Consider the following 21,761-nt stretch of genomic DNA (forward strand, 5'->3'; position numbering starts at 1 on the left):
AACTTATTCTCATGTGTTAAAAAGCATATTCCGAAGGTACCCAACAAGCATTTTTTGTTTTTTGTTCAAACCCAACAAGCATTTTGATTGTCTAAACTACCTCATATGTATGAATGAATCCAGGTGTCTTGAGAGGAGAGAATAATCCAATGCAGAACTTCTGCTGGAGGTTGGAAGCGATGTCAAGGTTGGATTCTTATTCTTCATGAGTTAATACTTTTCTGAATGGGTTTTTCTTTGTGGGTGATTGTTTGGTAGGGAAAAGAAGGGATAGAATATAAGAGCAGTGATGGCTATGATACTTGTTGTTACCTATCTTTTAACCACGAAGTCACCAATAGATGGAACCTGTGCTTGCTATTTCTGGGCCAAATAAGGTTTCTGGAAATTAATATTTTACAGTAAAGTTATGGAATCATGGATGGTACCTGTATAGGATACTTGTGGATCAGACAAAATTATAGAACCCTAAGAGTGAAATTCAAAGTTATATTTGTTATCAGTAGTAGTAAGGAATGCATGTCTTTCCTCACTATTTTACACACATTATAGTCAACAGTGAACTAATACAGTCTGAAAGGCTCAGCACTAAAGCAGTAACAAATGAGCACCACATGAGGGATTCATAGACCTATCTCTCAGGGTGGAGAAAACAGAAAACTGAAAGCAGTAACAAATGAGCACCACATGAGAGATTCATAGACCTATCCCTCAGGGTGAGAAAACAGAAAACTGAGAACTCTACATCGATCTGTAGATGTGTATAAAAGCCTATGGAACAAGAGCCCTTATTCATAAAAAAGAGTCTTAACACCTAGCTTCTTAAGAATCTCCAAGGTCCAGTTCCAGTTCCCATCCTGCAATATCCAAAAAAAAAAAAGAAAAGAAACTAATTAGGGCTCATCATAAATTTGAAGTGAAAATGAATCATATGCTGCTGCAAATAAAAAATGGTACTACCTCCAGTAGCCGGCAAATGCACGTAAACTCATATATATAGTCAGGGCAATCCAAATTCCAACAAAACCGTTACTAGAAGACAGAAAGATTAAACTCACAATGCTCACTGCAGCTACAAGGACCTGAAGAAGGAGGAGTAGAACTTGTTATCATAACAGAATTCAAATGAACAGTGATGGTATGCAGAGTTGTTCTACTCTAACATACTTACCATGGCATATCCGGTAAAAGCAAAATCAGAAGCTCCAAAGTTGACGCCATCACAAACAAAAGCTAAGGAATTGAGAGGTTGAGAAGCTGCAACAAACTGATGGACAGGAGAAGATAAAATTCAGAATTGTTCGCATTTCTGTAAATTAAATATGATGAACATTGTTGTCTTTGCTATGTTCATAGGATGCAGGACATACCGGAAGGCCTATATGTATGAGATGAATAACATTGATGTCACTCGTAAATATTCCAGCTCCAAAAAACAAGCCAAGTCCAATAAAGATTGAAAGCCCCAAACCCAGTACCAAGCTCATCTGCAATATTATTCCATCGAAATCTTTTAGAACAAATCACAATATTTAAGAAACAAAATGATTAGATTTGGTCCTTCTGTTGATAAATGATGCACCTGCAATACCCTGACTGCAGTGGCTTTCACTTTTTCATAATCCTTTTCAGCAAATGCACTTGCAAGTATTGCCTGAAAGAGCATGAGACTATTCAGTCTAAGAATGGATATGAAACTAACGAAAAAGAAATGCTAAGTCAGTTGGTAACGATGAGTGAATGTTTTTGTTGATGAGAAAGATTTCAAGCGCAGTAACAGAACATATTGAACAAAATTTGTGATCTAAAATAGATGCTCTCTTAGTTCTAAATTTCAGTTTTCATGCTATATCAAAGAATGGGTCAGTGTAAACTTGGTGGATCCATCTCATGAGTGTTTTAACTGTGGTCCTTCAAAATTTAAGTTTCACAAAGGAGTGTTGTGGGTCTCATACCTGTCCAGCAACAGCCAATCCATCAGCAAGAAGAGATGTTGTCAACCAGACCTGCAGGCAGATCTGAAATGCAGCCATTGGAGTTGGACCCTCCCTTGCAGCCATTGATGCTGCCAGGGTAACACAGAATGTTACTGCAATGACCCTCATAAGGAGCAAGAAACCTGTTTTCAAGGGAAAAACAGAGTAAGACATGGGTCCACTAGAAGTTAGCTGATCAGAAGCACTGAATTCTTCATCTGGAAGTTCAGTGAACATGAATAAAGAGAAGCCCATAGGCACTTGAGTAGTACATTACCATTTTTAAGGAACCTACTAAGTTGTAGGTCCCTAATACTTGGAGGTAATAGTTCAATTTGTTTCATTAATCTCCACAGCAGTATTACAGCAATGAAGTACCTAAAGATAAGAAAAATCATGTGAGAAAGCAAGCAAAGGTGTCTTGAGTATATTAAATCATGAATATGAACTCTAGTTAAGAAAGTATATTTGATCTATCCATCCCCCCAAAAGAAAATACTAATTATGAAATTATGATACGATCGATCTACTTTGAATTGCAACCAGATATGACTTACTGAGAAATGACATGGGCAAGTGCTGCACCACTGACACCCAAGTGGAAAACGAACATCAGTATGGGATCCAAAATTATATTTGTTAGATCCCCAGCCACTGAATCAGAATAGATTAAAAGTGTGCATTAGATGTGGTAAATGTGATTCGGGTTGTATAGGTGAAATGCTGGGTCAACTATACAAACACATTTATACTTACAAAGAACAAAGATGTTTGCTTACCGGTAGCAAATAGAGGAGTTTTTGTGTCCTTAAGTCCTCGAAAGATCCCTTGCATGGCCAAAGAAAGAAGAACAGCAGGAGAACCAAGTGACCTCAATGTCAAGTACCTTAAAGCTGGTTTCAGCATAGGGAAACCCTGTTTATAAATAGAAAGTACTATTGGTCAGTGATAGTTAATAGCCATGGAAATGACAATGAATAAAAGAGAGTTATAATTAAAAATTCACAGATTGAGCTAGCAATTTTATATCCTCCACCACCAAAATATATAAAAAACCAAAATGCTTGTATCAAGATCCTAGTGAGAATACTTACAGATTTCACACCCATGAAACTCAAGACTGGTTTTGATGCAAAAATTAGGAATATGGTTTGGAGAAGGCCAAGTATCCCGCCGATAACCAGTGCTGATGACGCTGATGCAATGTGCCTTTTTACATGTTTGGATTTGGATTTTTTGGGTTCTCCAACAGTATTTGAAGATGGTTGGCATGCGGTTTTTTCAATATCTGCAATAGAGACATAATCATGGAAAGAAGAGATTGAATTATCTAGGCTCCTATTTCCTATTCCATGACTCTTCATTCTACAATGGGAAGAAGTTAAAATGAAAAGTGGCTGCATACCACATTCTGGGAGTTCTTCCTTCATATCATTGCATGTGGACAACCCTTTCTCTAGATTGTCAATTTCATGTTCGTCAGCGTGCACTCTTGCAACAGTTTCTTCCTCTGCAACAAAAGAAGTTGTGATGCTAACAAGTGGAAAAATTGTTACCCTTGACACCTGATTGAACACAGCAATAGAGACTCCCACAGCAGCAAGCTCCACAGGACCTATATGTTACAAGTTAAGAGAAAGACTTCATTAGCAATGATAGACCATTAAAATGCAAAGTTCCATAAACAATCAATGAACTTATACATTAATGAAAAATCATTTAGAAGCATAACTGTTTCAATTATAGTCATTGCAACAGATTAAACATAGAGAGAGACATAATCATTGAGTAGACATACAGACGGAAGGGGACATATATACCTATTCGTCCAATGAAGGCTGTGTCAATCAGAGAAGCAATAGGATCAGCTGTTAGAGCCAATGCAGCAGGAAATGCAATCCTTAATATCTCCATTCCCAGCTCATCCTTGTTGAAGACACGGCTGGACATGAAATTTGAGAATCTCACTTTAGTACTGTTGTAACCTTATTGATTGATCTTCGCAATCTTCTTTTACAGTTTAAACAGAAAGCAATGGAAACTGAAACAGAATTTCAGAGAGAAAAACATCCAGGATAACCCTGTTTTAGCATTGGTAAAAGCATTTGTCACCTTGCATCCTTGAAGATGACGAAGAGGGGTATCTTTTGCTTCTTCCCTGAAAGAGTGGTCTCCTCTTTACTGACTGGAACCTCTTCAGAGACAACTGGGACCTCATTATCTGGTTTGGACACCGGTGGAAACTCCTCTATGGCTGCTGGAACTAGAACTTCTGCCATTAATGGAAACACTGAACTATGAGACTAAGATGCTCCTCAGACGTACTCCTCAACGTGGAAATGATGATCACTCTAACAAGCCAAAGGGCTACACCCTGCAATAGTTCATTTACAAACGATCAATACTTTTGAAAAAGCAAGAACATTATCCTCAACTATTATTGTCTAGAGATGAAAGTAAATCAAAACACATGTTGAGTACCATGAACATGAACAGGTGATGTGAAAGGAGAATGAAATGTGGACAAGAAGCCAGTGGAGAGAGAGGAGAATGCAATAATCCTGATAGCTTCTAAACTATTTATAGCCGAGGCTGCATAAGCTACTCTCCATTTCAAATCCATTTTCAATTAATGCTTGCCTCGTGATGGATATAGAGATCCGAGCATGAACATAAACAATTGGTTTAATGTATGTAGATAGTTAAGGAAACAATAGAGAGGGAGAAGCATTCAGTAACGAGGTTTAATGCGTGTAAGTTACTGATAACCTTTTGAAGCAAGATCCAATGCAAGCCTTTCTGAGTCTAGAAATGAGAGCCAAGAAAAACACTAGAATTAGTACTACTGCCAATGAACATAGTACAACAAGGGGAAATGAAGGAGAATGGATCCCGATGAGGGAACCATGGTGTGGGAAGAAGGATTGACCAAAAAAAACTATTGAACTAACTTAATGCGAAGGTTGCACTTGAATAAGGCTTCCCTCAGATCCATGTCCGTTTCCTGTCAACTCAGTTTCTTTCTTTTCTTTTTTAGTCTTTCCTTTTATTCTATTTTTCATGGGTTTGTCAGATTTGTTGAAAAGCTGGCTGGGTGATGAGAGCCACCTCTTTTCTCTTATTTTAATTTTCATGGGTTAATTTGTTAGATTTGTTGAAACACCAAACTGGGTAATGCCATCTAATGTGATGTTGGGTATTTGAACTGTGCACCAAAAGCTTTGAAGTTGATGAAATGGATTAAAAGAAGTTTTTAACCCATTAAGGTGGTAGGCAATACTTTCTTGGCAGCTTTTACTCAAATAATCCTTTATAAGATTTGAACCTTGAGGTGGTGCCAAGGCTGACTCTCTTGACCTATTCTCTTCTCATCGGTTCAATCTAAAACTTATACACCAGAGTGGGTTCAGCAAGTTGATAACATCCAATTGAAGAGTTTATAACCAATTCTCTCTCAGTGTTGTGCCGAGAGAGAGAAGAGAGGCCTGTTCATCCCCAGAAAACACCTGAACAAGGACACCCCCAGAAAACACCTGAACAAGGGTGGAGAAGACTGTTTTTCTTTATTATCATTGAGGAGTGATGCGTACGGTGAGTAGACTGAGCTTTTACGTACTTATTTATTATATCATCATCTGGAAGAAAACCTATCAGCCATGATCATGAAGACCGTACGTACCTCTATAGTTCGCTTACGTTTCACAGTGATTGACGTGATGAGGACCATTAATGTGGTTCATGATTCATGAACAACAATATTGATGATCCCCATGTAAAGCCAAGGTTCAGATTATTTTGTATTAAGCATTGCTGTTGGGAAAAACGTTTCTGTCTACCTGAAATTCTGGATTCTCTGACGCGTGTGAAGTGAAAGCACTGCTGTGTATAGATGTGTATCATCTTATAACATATTCTTGGAATCCAATTAATCTACTTCCATTGTCTTTGATCTATGGTTGATCAAAATACGTGGTTTAGATCTGATCACTCGAAACAATGCAAGCATGTTAAGTGTGCAAAAGCGCCCAAACAACCTACTACCCACTCCACGCATGCACGAGTGCTAAGCGCTAACAAATAGATCGTGAGGCATGTGCACGAGCGCAAGTGCGCTAGGATGGTGCACGGTGCACCATTTTCACTTGTACCGCACACATATTGGTGTGCTTTATTATTATAAATTAAAGTTAAATTCGGATTGGGATTTCTCGGTTTCCGATGTGAGGCTAAATAAAAACACTTTTTGAAAGTAAATAAAGAAAATGTTTAAGCACTTTAAAAATCCAGGAAAATGAAACATTTATTTTTATTATATTAAAAAAAAAATACAACAGAAATTAATGAGGATTCCATCAAGTGTCTTGCTAGAGAAAGCAGGTCTCCCCACGATTCTGTGTGAGAAATCGACTCATTAGGGTTCTGGAGAACTTATTCCCAAGGTACCCAACAAGCATTTTTTTGTTTTGTGCTCGAACCCAACAAGCGTTTTTTGTTTTGTGCTCAAACCCAACAAGCGATTTGATTGTCTAAACTACCCCACATGTATGAATGAATCCAGGTGTCTTAAGAGGAAAGAAAAAATGCAGAACTTCTGGTGGAGACTCGAAGAAATGTCAAGGTTGGAATTTTCTTCATTAGTCAATAATTTTCTGAATGGGTTTGTCTTTGTGCGTGATTGTTTGGTAGGGAAAAAGCAGGGATAGGAAATAAGAGCAGTGATGACTATGATTTCTTGTTGTTACTTATCTTTTTGACCATGGAGTCATCCATAGATGCAACCTGTGCATGCTCTTTCTGGGCTAGATAAGCTTTCTTGAAATTAATATTTTACAGTATAAGTGTTATGGAATCATCAAATATTAGGATAATTAATTATTCTCCAAAATTCAAAGTTATATTTGCTATCAGAATTAGGAATGCATGTCTTTCCTCACTATTTTACAAACATTATAGTCAACAGTGAACTAATACAGTCTGAAAGGCTCAGCACTGAAGCAATAACAAATGAGCACCACATGAGAGATTCACAGACCTATCCCTCAGGGCAGACTAAACAGAAAATAGAAAACTCTACATCGATCTGTGTATATATGTGTATAAAAGCCTATGGAACAAGAGCCCTTATTCATAAAAAAGAGTCTAAACACCTAGCTTCTTAAGAATCTCCAAGGTCCAGTTCCAGTTCCCATCCTGCAATGTCCAAAAAAATTTGAAACTAATAAGGGCTCATGACAAATTTGAGTGAAAATGACTCATATGCTGCTGCAAATCGAAAATGGTATTACCTCCAATAGCCGGCTAATGCACGTAAACTCATATATATAGTCAGGGCAATCCAAATTCCAACAAAACCATTACTAGAAGACAGAAAGAATAAGCTCACAATGCTCACTGCAGCTACAAGGACCTGAAGGAGAAAGAGTATAACATGTTATCAGAACAGAATTAAAATGAACAGTGATGGTAATGCACAGTTGCAATAATCTAACAGACATACCATGGCATATCCTGTAAAAGCAAAATCAGATGCTCCAAAGTTGACACCATCATAAACAAAAGCTAAGGAATTGAGAGGCTGAGTAGCTGCAACAAACTGATGGACAGGAGAAGATAAAATTCAGAATTGTTCGCATTTCTGTAAATTAAATAGGAAGAACATTGTTGTCTTTGTTACGTTCATAGGAAGCAGGACATACCGGAAGACCTATATGTATGAGATGAATAACATTGATGTCCCTCGTAAATATTCCAGCTCCAAAAAACAAGCCAAGTCCAATAAAGATTGAAAGCCCCAACCCAAGTACCAAGCTCATCTGCAATATTATTCCATCTAAATCTTTCAGAACAAATCATTACATTTAAGAAACAAAATGATTAGATTTGGTCCTTCTGTTGACAAATGATGCACCTGCAATACCCTGGCTGCAGTGGCTTTCACTTTCTCATAATCCTTTTCAGCAAATGCACTTGCGAGTATTGCCTGAAAGAGCATGAGACCATTCAGTCTTAAGAATGGATATGAAACTAAAGAAAAGAAACACTACATAAATTGGTAATGGTGAGTGATTGTTTTTGTTGATGAGAAAGATCTCCAAGCACAGCAACAGAACATAGTGAACCAAGGTTGTAGGTGTCATACCTGTCCAGCAACAGCCAATCCATCAGCAAGAAGAGATGTTGTCATCCAGACCTGCAGGCAGATCTGGAACGCAGCCATAGGAGTTGGACCCTCCCTTGCAGCCATTGATGCTGCCAGGGTAACACAGAAGGTTACTGCAATGACCCTCACAAGGAGCAAGAAACCTGTTTTCGAGTACAAAAACAGAGTAAGACATGGGTCCACTAGAAGTTAGCTGATCAGAAGCACTGAATCTTCATCTGGAAGTGCACTGAACATGAATAAAGAGAAGCCCATAGGCACTTGAGTAGTACATTACCCTTTTTTAGGAACCTACTAAATTGTAGTTCCTTAAAACTTGGAGGTAATAGTTCAATTTGTTTCATTAATCTCCACAACAGTATTACAGCAATCAGGTACCTAAAGATAAGAAAACTCTTGTGAGAAAAGCAAGCAAAGGTGTCTGAGTATATTAAATCATGAATATGAACTCTAGTTAATAAAGCATATTTCATCTATCCATCCCCCCCCCCCCCCCCAAAAGAAAATAGTAGTTATGATACAATTCGGTCTATATTGAATTGCAACCTGATATGACTTACTGAGAAATGACATGAGCAAGTGCTGCACCACTGACACCCAAGTGGAAAACGAACATCAGTATGGGATCCAAAATTATATTTGCTAGATCCCCCACCACTGAATCAGAAAAGATTAAAAGCGTGCATTAGATGTGGTAAATGTGATCCGGGTTGCAAAGGTGAAATGCTGTGTCAAGTATACAAACACAAGTATACTTACTAAGAACAAAGACGTCTACTTACCAGTGGCAAATAGAGGGGTTTTTGTGTCCTTAAGTCCTCGAAAGATCCCTTGCATGGCCAAAGAAAGAAGAACAGCAGGAGAACCAAGTGACCTCAATGTCAAGTACCTTAAAGCTGGTTTCAGCATAGGGGAACCCTATTTATAAATAGAAATTAGTGTCTGTCAATGATAGTTAATAGCCATGGAAACTACAAAGAATAGAAGAGACTAATATTTAAAATTCACAGACCATGCTAGCAATTTCATATCCTCCATCATGAAAAAAATATATAGAAAACCAAAATGCTTGTATCAAGATCCTAGTGAGAATACTTACAGATTTCACACCCATGAAACTCAAGACTGGTTTTGATGCGAAGATTAGGAATATGGTTTGGAGAAGGCCAAGTATCCCACCCATAACCAATGCCGATGATGCTGATGCAATATGCCTTTTTACAAGTTTAGATTTGGATTTTTTGGGTTCTCCAACAATATCCAAAGATGTCTGGCATGAGGTTTTTTCAGTATCTGCAATATAGACATAATCAAAAGACTTCTTCATTTTCGGATTGAAGAGATTAAATTCTCTAGGCTGCTACTTCCTATTCCATGACTATTCAATACACCATGGAAAGAAGTTAAAATGAAAACTTGACTCGCATACCACATTCTGGAATGAGCTCCTTCATATCACTGCATGTGGACAACCCTTTCTCTAGATTGTCAGTTTCATGTTCATGAGCGTGCACTTTTGCAACAGTTTCTTCCTCTGCAACAAAAGAAGTTGTGATGCTAACAAGTGGAAATATTGTTACTCTTGACACCTGATTGAACACAGCAATAGAGACTCCCACAGCAGCAAGCTCCACAGCACCTATATATTACAAGTTAAGAGAAAGACTTCATTAGCAATGACAGAACCATTAAAAAATGCTAAGTTCCATATACAATCGATGAACTTATACATTAACGGAAAATCATTTAGAAGCATAACAGTTTCAATAGTCATTGCAACAGATTAAACATAAAGAGAAACAGACTCATTAAGTAGACATACCTATTCGTCCAATGAAGGCTGTGTCAATCAGAGAAGCAATTGGATCAGCTGTTAGAGCCAATGCAGCAGGAAATGCAATCCTTAATATCTCCATTCCCAGCTCATCCTTGTTGAAGACACGACTGGACATGAAATTTCAGAATCTCACATTAGTACTGTTGTAACGTTATTGATTGATCTTCGCAGTATTCTTTTTTCAGTTTAAACAGAAGCAATGGAAAATGAAACAGAATTTCAGAAAGAAAAACGTCCAGGAAGGGGAGACATTCTGAGTGAGTCTAGAAACTGCATAACCCTGGTTTAGCATTTGTTACCTTGCATCCTTGAAGATGACGAACAGGGGTATCTTTCGCTTCTTCCCTGAAAGAGTGGTCTCCTCTGTACTGACTGGAACCTCTTCAGAGACAACTGGAACCTCATCATCTGGTTTGGACACCGGTGGAACCTCCTCTATGGCTGCCCGAACTACAACTTCTGCCATTAATGGAAACACTAAACTATCAAACTAAGATGCTCCCAGATGTACTCCTCAACGTGGAAATGTAGATCACTCTAACAAGCAATGCTTCAAACAAGTGAAAGGGCTACACCCTGCAAAAGTTCATTTACAAACGATCAATACTTAGAAAAAGCAAGAACATTATCATCAAATATTATTGTCTAGAGATGAAACTAAAGCAAAACACATGTTGAGTACCCATGAATATGAACAGGTGATGTGAAAGAAGAATGAAATGTGTTAAAGAAACCAGTGGGAGAGAGAAGCATGCAGTAACCCTGATGGGATTTGAACTTTTTATAGCAAAGGCTGCATAATCTAACCTCAGTTAAGTGATGGATCTAGAGAGATTCGATTATGAACATGAACAAGGTTGAATGCATGCAGTCAGTTAAGAAACCAATCTTTTTTTGAATCAAAGATCAAATGCATGGCTCTCTGAGTCTAGAGATGAGAGCCAAGAAACACAATAATTACTACCACTACCCATGAACATGGAACAACAGAGGAAACGAAGGAAGAATACACATGCAGTCAAGAAACCACAAGGGTAGGGTCTTATAGGTATGTTGTGCGAGAATCATGCATTGTCACATTTATAGCAACATAGCTTTTGAACAAACTTAACATAAAGCCTCCCTCAGTTCCATATCCACTGCCCAACGCGGTATTGAAGTTCGAACTCATTCTATTTCCTTCTTTTTTTTTTATATATATTTTTTTATTCATGGGTTTGTCATGTTTCTTTAGGGCCTTTTTCGTTACTTCAAACCGGGATTTGAAATGAAATGGGATTTCAAATCTACAGATTTCAAATCCGTGAATTTTATTAATTTTATACTCATTGTGGAATCCATAGATTTCACCCAATACCCAAAGAATGACTTTAATTCACATTTTTTGGCAAAAAAATGAAATCCCTGGATTTATGTTTAACAATCAAACAGGTATAAATCTCCGATTTTCATGAATCAAGGGATTTGAAATCTCTGGATTCAGATAATCAAATAGGCCCTTAAAGCAACACTTGGGATCCAGATCCTCTCCATCCTACATTGTCTTTTGTTCAGATTTGCTACTCTCTAATCATTCCACTGGGAGGTGTTGGTCATTGTCAACTCGGTTGACCTTTGATGGTAAAATGGACTTATTTTGTTTCTCAGTCATATCTAAATGGACTGATTCAGTTCCATTCTTACCATCCAACGGTTAAAATTTTACCCATCCACGTGTCACCCATTCAAGGCGACATGGGCAATGCAAGACAGAGAATTCCAAATTCCACTATGTGGGAAACAAATGCTTTGCCCCAACCCATCCGTACACTCACATGAGTGTAGGTCCCATACTACCCTGTCTGTAACATGGGCCGAACATACTAACGTTTGTGGGTCCCACATATGAGAGAGAGAAAATGACGGTGAGGTTTGTCCATCCCCAGAAAACACCTGAACAAGGTGGTGAGGGAAGGGAATGTGAATGTGAATGTGATGCCATGGAGGGCCCTATGATTCTTTGTTCCCATTGACTGAGTGTTGCGTACGGTGACTGTGAACACCGTACGTTTCCCGCCGTAGTAAATTACAGGACCACCATTAATGTAGTTCATGAACAAGATGGATCTCCATCCAAGCTTCAGAGTTTTTTTATTTTATTATTATTTTGGATTAAACAATTAAATAGAGCTTCTGGAAAATAGAAGAAATGAGGAATAGTATTCAAAAGTGTGTCAAAAGATTCGAGCAACTGTGTTTGCTGGACAATGGTCCCCACTCCCCAGGTTTCTATATCAGAGAGTGACACAGGATTCTGGAGAACTTATTCCCATATGCTAAAAACAATATTCTGAAGGAACCCAACAAGCATTTTTGATTGATTTTTTCTTTTTTCACTTCTGATTAAGCTACCTCACATGTATGAATGAATCCAGGTGTCCTAAAGAGGGAAGAAAAATCAAATGCAGAACGTCTGCAAGGTTGGATTCTTCTTCATTATTAGTAAATTTTCTGAGTGGATTTGTGGGTCATTGTTCGGTGAGAAGAGGAATCAGATATAAGAGCACTGATGGCTCTGATTCTTGTTGTTACTTATCTTTTGACCAAGAAGTCATCCACAGATGCAACCTGTTCATGCTGTTTCTGGGCCAGATAAGGTTTCTGGAAAATAATACTTTACAGCAAAAGTTTCGTTTTTTTTCTTTCTTTGGGGAAGTACATGTAAAGTTATGGAATCATCAAATGATATGTAGATGGATAGCACCTGTACAGGATACTTGTGGATCAGATAACATTACAGAACCTAAATGTGAAACAAAGTGAAGATCCACACAAGACGCTAAAGTGAAATTTTAAATATTAAAGAACAACTGATTTCTTTTTATAGACAAAATCTTGAATTCAGATCTTCTCTATCTAGGCACGTAGTTCTTCCATTTTCTACCCTCGAGTACGGACAGATTATGTGCTGCCCACCCAGAAGTACAAGAGATGAACGAACGCCCTGCCCGGATGAAGAAGCGATATAATTTACAAAATTTCAGCAAAAAATCTGCTGCTATTCGTGAAAGTTGAAAAAACTATTTGAAAACTGATAAGACGTTAATGGAAAAAAATTCATGTTAATCTTGAAAGCTTTATTTGGAGACTTCTCATGCAAAACTCATAGATCCTGATTTTCTACATTTAATATGCATGTTTTCTGGATCTTTTCATTTAAATTATTCTTGAAGAAGAGGTGTCAGATTTTCATCTAAGTGACTCAACAACCCTAAACTAAAATAATAATACAAGCATTAAAACTCATTTGTTGAATCGGTGTGTGTTCGTTCACCAATGAGAATGTAGATACAAGCATCCAAGGGGATAGATTCTTTATCACCAAAATTTTTTTTCAACAAAAGAGTACTTACCACCAAAGTAGGTCCTCTTCCTTATAATACTAAACCTGTCTAAGGTAGTAATGGCCCAGATAGAGATGAAGTTTCTAAGTCAAGCAAGTGGTTCCTCCTTTCTACTTTCTATTGCTTTGTTCTCATAATACTAAACCTGTCTAAGGTAGTAATGGTCCAGATAGAGCTGAAGTTCTAGTCAAGCAAATTGTACTTGTCCCTCCTTTGTACTTTCTATTGCTTTTTTTTTTTAATGGATTTAAGACTTTTTATCATTTTGGTGTTCTCAAATCTCTTTCTTTATTTGCAACCCCTTTAGGCTTCAAGACCTTAAATCAATGTACAATCCAAAGTTGACACGTAAACGATAGTAGGTTGTTGTTGGTTGACAAAAAGAGAAGAAGCTGGCACGATAGAAGAGGAGAGAGTTCTCACATTTTCCTTTTTTTTTATTTTTTCGATCTTGTGATGCCAATTTTGTCCAAGGCATTGACCTTAGAATATACCGGAGTCTTAACCGAACCAAAGCCAACCGAATCCTCTGGAGGTGTCAGAAATCCAAATCTAGGTCATACGCAGTAGGGGCTCTCGGAACCAATGTCTTCCCTGCTAAGGCATGAGGGAAACTCTAGTCCCCGGCGAGGGATTACATCATTGTCAAGATGAGGGGTCGACCTTCGTTTCATGATAACGAAAAAAGTGGGAAAGATAGTGCATGCTTGTGTCAAGGTCTGACAACCTGTACTAGTCAAGAGATTCCTTGACCTTATTTATATCTACATGGGGCGTTATTTCCAGCTGAATTAATTGTCCGGTGCACATACTCGGAGTTGTCCCATCACCCACCACTGCCATGCCAGTTGCAAGAGTAGACCCATCAACAGGGATATGCCTACTAGCCACGTGTTGACTCCAGAGGAGATTCGCGACATGTTAATCAATTCAACCACCACAGGGAATTAAATTCAGTTATAAATATCCCACACCTACTACCGTATCTGAAAAGGCATATTTACCTCCATTGCTTACTGTTCATTCTAGCACAATAGTTTAGGTCCCTGACCTCTAAATAGTGTTGTTCCTAAATTTGGCTTGAATTTTGAAGGCTGACTGACCCTCGAGTCAACCCACACTCATTTTCTCTTTTGTGAATAGGTTTCAGAGCCAATCAATGGGGTTGCCACAGTACACTTGAAGGGGTCCAATTTGGACATCTTTTTCAATGTCTATAGTGTTAGACTATAAACTTTAATTAGGCAAATAATAAAGGAGAATTGATCTTATGGTATGAGGCATTGATTTTTACAAATTTAGCCATCCCTTGCATTGTAAATTATTATATTCATGCTCTACAGAAATCTTTAGCAGTCTGACCTTACTTATATAGTTCATACTTTTTTTAGTAGCACTTTGTATTAAATCTTTTACTTTAGGTGGGCTTTTCCCTTCTTTTTTTTTATTTTTTTTTTTAATTTTTTTGGGGTTTGATCCTAGTTATGGTTTTTCTATAAAATATTTCCTAGCCTTTCTTTTCGTTTCTCTTTTTATTTTTTCTTCTACTTTTTCAATTTGAAAACTTAAAATTCACTTTTGTACCAGACTTTTTGTTTGTTACATTAATAAGATTCTTTCTAAGATGGTAAAGCAAGAAGAAAAAGAATTACATAAAGACTGTATCCAAAGAGTGGAAATTGACTCAAAAGTCGTGCTCAATCGAAAATGGTACCACCTCGAATGTTTCAAAGAATAGAAATTCATACCCGCTCGGTTGTTTCAGTTTTTAGCTGAAATACGTCGAAATTTTGCCAAAATTCATCTAAGAACAGGCCCGGGATTATCTATCGGAAATCAATCGAAATCAGTCTGAATTCTATAAATCCATCTGAAGTTGGTTTTGGAAACCAACCTGTTTGAACCCATATGAGTCTATGACTCACAATTTTACATGTAGCAATGGCTTTGTTAAATAAGTCCTACATGTTTAAGATTGCACCAATTAAGAACTGTTAAGTACACTAGCCCAGCCTCAAAATCAAACAACTTTTAAGTAATCCACATCAAAACTCCAAATATAAAACACTGTTTTGTTAGTGTTTTAGTAACTTTTGCAAAATGGGTTTTCTCCAGAAAAACATCCATAGATATCTGTAACTTATATTATCAACATTGAAGTGATAACTGTGGTTAATGCAGGAAGAAGGAAAGCAAGGCAAATCAAAACAAACACAATAGCAGGATTAACTGAAACTCACCTTGATGTTTCCTTTGAGAATCAGTGACTGAAGCTCCTCCTGCTACCCACTTTCTCTTCTTCCATGTACATTTAGAACCTGATTTCACCAACTTCATATATATATATATGTCTCTTCAATGTAATGGAAGCTAGTGATGCTTTATTCATTTATCTTTTCCGGCCACTTTACACACTCCTTAGCAGCAAAGTTGTCTCCAATATATGGTCCACGTACGATTATCATCACTTGTTAACTAGTGGCTTGTATTCTTCTAATTAATTTCTTACCTCCGTGCAAGCAAACCCATCTTCTCATTATACTTTTCTTCCTAACAACAACAAAATTTGTCTTCCTCACCAAAGTTCTTATCATGTTGGATGATAATCTAAGTTATCATCAGTCCTATATTTTAACAGATTTAAGGTCATTTGGTGAAGCCATTTCCGTGCTCCACCCACCACCCACTATCTTAATCAAAATTTTCTAACTCTTATCTCACAGAAAACTCCATTGTGAGGGTTTGATTTATCCTTCCTTTTTTTTCTTCTGGAAAAGTTGTTTCTGGGTTGTTAAAGGACCCAACAGAAATTCTTAGAGATGGTAAGTGGAATGCCAAGCAGACTGCAATTATTGCAGCAGTTAAAAAAAGTGGGCTTCAAGACTAAATTATTGCAACCATCATGAAAATCTTTCTCTGATAACAAGTACTCGATTGTACTTCATTTCTATCATTACCATTTTAAGCCAAAAATGGTACTGAAATGTAATATTGTGACATAAATTCTTGTATCCAATTTCGAAGATGGACTCACACCGTATAGACATATTTTGGTGGGCGATCTAAGTAATCATTATTTTATATATGTAGTGGAATTGGAGGGCTACCCATTTACCCAATTAGGATCCATACATACATATCTTACGTTTGTTTATAACATTCTTGAGAGATTTGAGATTTTTGGTTAGGGTTTTAGATGAGAGTCCTTAAAATGCCGTTTTTTGCAATTAATTGTGAGATCTTCTCCTGTTCTTCTCCTACATAATGAAAATCTCTTTCTCTTCGAAGATGGACTCACACCGTACAGACATATTTTGGTGGGCGACCTAAGTAATCATTATTTTATATATATGTGGTGGAATCGGAGGGCTACCCATTTACCCGATTAGGATCTATACATACATATCTTACGTGTGCCTATAACATTCTTGAGAGATTTGAAATTTTTTGTTAGGATTTTGGATGAGAGTCCTTAAAATGCCGTTTTTTGCAATTAATTATGAGATCTTCTCCTGTTCTTCTCCTACATAATGAAAATCTCTTTCTCTTCGCCCATGGTTGTAGCATAGCGCATTGGTGTGTAAGCTACGTTAAATCTCTTTGCATTTTGTTTTTGTTTCTATTTTGATTCGCTATTTCGTAGTGTTTATTTTAACGGGGGGAAATCATTTGCTATGCACAAAAATTCATTTTTATACCAAATGATTGGCTGAGATTAAAAGCTTAATTTTAAATTTTAAAAATCCTCAATAGTCTTGTATTTACTTTGTTTTCTCAGCCAATCATTTGGTATTTATGTGCATTGTTGTGTACAGCAGAGACTTGTGCATAGCAGATGATGTTTTCCCCTATTTTAACATTAAGTAGTAGTGATTCTTTATCTTTAGTATATATCATTCTCTGTTATCTTTGCAAATAATGAACCTGGAATGAAAAGTGAAAACTACATGGTGAAGATTCAAGATAGAGCTACAATGGGCAACTGGGTAATCTTGATTCTCAGCAACACAAGTTCACAACATTCATTAACAAATTGACATAATTTGCATCTGTCCTCATCTCAAAGATGCTTTTACCTTCAGTAGTCCAATAAGCACTTGAGGTGTGGGCGGAGAAACCATCAGCAATTTTGGTCCTCAAATTTCTATCTCTAAGTAGAGTTAGGTAGGTGGGGCTCAAAAACCATTATAATATATAGGAACCCAACACCAAGCATATTCTTCAGATTTGATACTCTGATTTAACTGCACTTTATCCAATCATCAACCATATAATTGCACCTTTCCTCTTATATTCAAGCCATGAGGTGTTCTTAGCTTTTTTCCTTCTTTTTTTTTATTTCATCAAATAACAGAATGGGGTTTTGTGTGAGAGCTTTGATTTACTTGAGCCAAATTTCCCAAAATGGAAATAAAAATCTGAGGCCCCACATACGAAATGAGGTGTAAATGAGCATCTTTAAAAAGTTATCTAGCTAGATAGATAAGTGCTCAATGTTCTATCCAAAAAAATAATAATAAAAATAAAAAAGAAGGAAGAAGAAGTGGGCAATGAAAAAGGATGAAATTTTCTTAGTGGCAACCCTCAAGTTTTTTTTTACACAGTGAGCAAGAAAAAAAGAAAAAAAAAAAAAAAAAAAAAACCCTTAAATATGATCACCATGGCTATCTACCTATCTATAATCTATCCATTGTTGAATGTACCTAGTGCATGATTCGTCAAAAACCATCACAAGTCACAACAAAGCAATTACATGCAACTGACTTCACTAATCAATAAAAACAGGTTTAAGTGGGAGAGTTGGCATCATGTTCAGATCATCCAATTTTAAATTAAGGGAAAAAGCCAGGCTCACTGAGCAACCCATAAGAAGAACACACCAATGTGAATCCAGAGATTTCAATTCATGAGAGTTCCCCTAATGTCTGTGCCAGTTCCATTAGTGTAACGTGCAATTTGTAGATTATAGCAAGTTGGGGTTCACCAGAGAAACGTGTTCTTCTTTTTAAACATCACAGCAATATAAATCAAGTAAAGAGTTTATAAAGACCAAGTGGAATAGCTTTCTGAGGATTACTACTCACCAGGATCCAACAATAATGAATCCAACCAGAAAGGTCAGTTGCACCACTAAAACCCAAGACTTCACAAATATTGAATTTAACCAGAAGAGATTACTTGCACCACTCAAACCAAACACTCACCAGATTGGGATCAAGCTTAGCCCACTTTATGTGCATGCATGTTCCTGAAACCAACTAATAAAATTCCTTTTTCTTTAATATGTTCCTTTAATAAGCTCTTTCAGCCAAACTCCTGTCTTCCACTGAGTATGTAGATATATATTGTGTAGTACACATTTTTCAGCAAATGCACAGATTTATCATTTTCCATGGAAATAAATCACAGAATTTGTTTAAGAACAAGGTCCTCAATATCCTAACAGAACTTCACTATTGATCAAAGAAAGATAAATTCACATGTTGTCCACATCACCCAGCAATATTAATTCTCAGTCCAATCCAACATTATCATGTTATCAATATTACACTGGCAAAAGTACCTGGAAAAACTCGATTTAGATAAGAACACCAAAAACTGCAATAATTAACAAAACAAAGGAAAATCTTACCATAAATATTGACTATCCATCCACATAAGCCACTAAATTTGACACGTGTCCACTCCAAAGGTCTATATCTACCTAGAAGTGATGATAACTTAACCAGTGGTCCAAGAGGCAGAAATAAGACAGTTTCTTAACACCCTGCTAAAGTGTGGAGCTAGGTCCCTTTTTATGTCCTTTTCACCATGGGTGCATATGTTTCTTTTTTTTTAACCAAACAAGGAGGAGGTTACAAACAGAAATTATTGCCGGACCTTTTTTTAAAAAATAATAAAAAATAATAAAAAACCCTTAAGGTGATGATGTGAGACTAGAATGGAAAGTCTAGATATGTGATTTCACTACATTATAGAGAAGAGCAGGCTATAGGAAGGAGTTACAAAGGTAGCTGGAAGGAAATGTAAAGGAAAGGAGAGGAGAGGGGGAGGGACAGATACAGGGTAGAAATGGAAGGACAGCCAGAGCCAGGAGATGGAGATGGTATGATCCAACTAAAAAGGGACCTCATTAATCTCTACTGTCTGCAAAGATGGGCAATTATCAGAGTTGCTGTTCACCAGTTTTCATGTTTTGGCCCTTTTTCTCTAAAATATGATCATAGATCATTATCAAATCCCTAATACACCATGTGCAGCCTCTCTCCCATGCTACCACTACCCATCTCTATCAATGTCAGCTAAGATCATCTTTATGTTAACCATTTTTGCTATCCCTACACATCAGCCCTGCCTGGGCACTCAGCAAGAAACTCCACCTAAAATGTCCTCCCTCACCCACCCAACCTGACTGCAAACACTTCAACCGCTACTTTTTTCCAATTGTCCACCCAGCACCCACAAGGCCACAACCTTTGTGCTTATCTCCAAATAGTGGGTCTACCATCTCTGCCATTTTGATTAACTGTGTGCTACCTATCTAATCATTGCCTTTCTGTTCAGCTGATGTGGAAAAGTTATATATTGGAAAGCATGAGTTTTGTTCTGCAACTACTGGTGGAAATTGTGGAACTTCGGCTTCCATCAATCGCAAATCAAAGTGGAACATTACGTGGTAAACATGCTTGACATAGATCTTCAAGACAATATGCAAATTCTAGGTGCCTGCTTGCTCCTCCCTTGCATCATTACTTTTTGATCCACTTGCAGATGACTCATTCAACAATGGAGATATTTGGTAATATAGGACAAGTTTGATAATCTAAATCTTTCATCAGAAATCAATCTAATTCTAACAAGTATGATGGATTGGGGCTTATGGGCTACCATTGAAAAGAGAACATGAAAGGCACTTGAAATGAATAGGGTTTGGGAGAAATATGATAATCAAATTGGGATAGTTTGCTGTTAAGTATAAAATTTGAAGGAAACAAGCGGATAGAAGAACAAGAAGGTCTAGAAGAAAGAATATCATCATCCTGGCTTCACAACATTTCAATCACAAAATCACCCATGCTTTCATTCTTTCATTCCTTTTCTTAAAAGAAAAGAGAGGGAAGGAAATAACTCCCCTAGTAATTGCTTTTCCACAATAACTCCCTTACAACATTAGTAATTCACAACTCTAGGCCCAAATGAATAGACAACAAAAATAAAAATTTGAGTGAAGTCCTCATCATATGGGGGTGGACAGAGTTCGGGGCAGCAGCAGATGAGGAAGGTGGGAAGAAGGGAGTTACGGGGGCAGGTTTGGTGGATTACAGAAGGCAGAGTTGCAGGGGATGGTCAGGTTCAGTGAGCAAGATGTAGTAGGTGTGGGAAGGAGACACTGGGGACGGGGAGGTGAGAGGGATAAAGGGGAGCCAGAGACAAGAGGAAGGGTAAAGGAGAGTGCCATCACAAAACGAAAAATTCCACATGTTAAAAATAGTGAGAAATGTAATAAGGGGTAAAAAAGAATGAAACAAATTGGGTACATTAATCAGATGTAACCTCTAACCACCAAATTACAAACAAATTAACCTTTAACTATTTTTAGTCAGATCATTGAAGAACAAAGAGAGATCAATACAAGCACAAATTGATGCATACCTGGGAAAGTAAGCAAGCCAAGGTCGAACCTGGAACAGAATAGGATAAATAGAAATTGGCAGCTACATTTTACAGTGAGAGTCCCATCACTATACCAGCCATGGTAGGAGTCTAACCCAGGCCCCACTATAGGAGTCTCAACGAAGCACACTTGATGTTCTCACAAAATAAACCAACCTCCTTCTTTTTTTCCTTCCCCTTCTCCTTTGATATTCTGGATGCTGAAAACGGCCTCCCACAAATTCCATTATATAGGAGACAAGGAACTTTAAAGCTCCATGGATACATAAACTTGAATCATAGAGGACTGCTGCAATTCCAAGACCAGTTAGACTCCCCAAAACCCATAAATTAAAACCCATATACAGAAAATAATAATTCCTAGATCTAGAAACTAACCCAAAGATATTACAAACTGTTCCAAGACATTAGGAACTACAAACAAGACTGATACTTGAAGTCACTTAATAAAAAAGCCTAGGCATATAAAATGAAAACTAGCTACCTAGGCATATAAAATAAATAAAGCATGAGACTAAATAAAAAAATGGGCCACCCCTGGCCTACAAAAACTGGAAGCTGGCTAGGTTTAGCAAGACCATGTTAGTTCTAGGCTTAGCTGGTTGGGCTGGCCCCTAGGCTTGGTGAAGGGGGCTGATAAAAGCTGTGCCTGGACCTAATCTGGTACCTGTGGGGTGCTTGACTGGGTCTGGACTAGGCTTGGCAGGGGATGCCGATGGGCCTGCATCACA

General features: G+C 37.5%; 2 protein-coding genes across 2 annotated transcripts; both read right to left on the reverse strand.

Moving 5' to 3' along the window:
* Positions 1–814: 814 nt before the first annotated feature.
* Positions 815–4,255, reverse strand: LOC149003566 (protein DETOXIFICATION 42-like). Its single transcript, XM_089137226.1, has 13 exons — positions 4,089–4,255; positions 3,797–3,918; positions 3,382–3,591; positions 3,071–3,264; positions 2,756–2,891; positions 2,534–2,630; positions 2,254–2,354; positions 1,956–2,119; positions 1,583–1,654; positions 1,371–1,487; positions 1,172–1,267; positions 961–1,082; positions 815–857 (listed from the first exon to the last, which is right to left on the reverse strand). Exons 1-13 carry the CDS (start codon positions 4,253–4,255, stop codon positions 815–817), a joined length of 1,641 nt encoding a protein of 546 aa, XP_088993352.1.
* A 2,593-nt stretch (positions 4,256–6,848) lies between these two features.
* On the reverse strand, positions 6,849–15,964 carry LOC149003567 (protein DETOXIFICATION 42-like). Its single transcript, XM_089137341.1, has 14 exons — positions 15,597–15,964; positions 10,273–10,549; positions 9,959–10,080; positions 9,566–9,775; positions 9,236–9,429; positions 8,919–9,054; positions 8,697–8,793; positions 8,414–8,514; positions 8,116–8,279; positions 7,885–7,956; positions 7,673–7,789; positions 7,474–7,569; positions 7,262–7,383; positions 6,849–7,166 (listed from the first exon to the last, which is right to left on the reverse strand). Exons 2-14 carry the CDS (start codon positions 10,437–10,439, stop codon positions 7,124–7,126), a joined length of 1,641 nt encoding a protein of 546 aa, XP_088993467.1. The 5' UTR covers positions 10,440–10,549; positions 15,597–15,964; the 3' UTR covers positions 6,849–7,123.
* Between the last annotated feature and the right edge of the window lie 5,797 nt (positions 15,965–21,761).

The sequence above is a fragment of the Hakea prostrata genome, chromosome 10 (assembly GCF_041222555.1).
Source record: "Hakea prostrata isolate BN-2017 chromosome 10, UWA_Hpros_2, whole genome shotgun sequence".
In the NCBI taxonomy this organism is placed as follows: domain Eukaryota; kingdom Viridiplantae; phylum Streptophyta; class Magnoliopsida; order Proteales; family Proteaceae; genus Hakea; species Hakea prostrata.

Coding starts and splice junctions, on each gene's coding strand:
- LOC149003567 (XM_089137341.1), bottom strand. CDS start 10,439: ATGGCAGAAGTTGTAGTTCGGGCAGCCATAGAGGAGGTTCCACCGGTG. Junction 10,081..10,272: donor GTCATCTTCAAGGATGCAAG/GTAACAAATGCT, acceptor TTTCATGTCCAG/TCGTGTCTTCAACAAGGATG. Junction 8,280..8,413: donor TAGTAGGTTCCTAAAAAAGG/GTAATGTACTAC, acceptor ACTCGAAAACAG/GTTTCTTGCTCCTTGTGAGG.
- LOC149003566 (XM_089137226.1), bottom strand. CDS start 4,255: ATGGCAGAAGTTCTAGTTCCAGCAGCCATAGAGGAGTTTCCACCGGTG. Junction 3,592..3,796: donor AGCCTTCATTGGACGAATAG/GTATATATGTCC, acceptor TGTAACATATAG/GTCCTGTGGAGCTTGCTGCT. Junction 1,268..1,370: donor TCATACATATAGGCCTTCCG/GTATGTCCTGCA, acceptor CCTGTCCATCAG/TTTGTTGCAGCTTCTCAACC.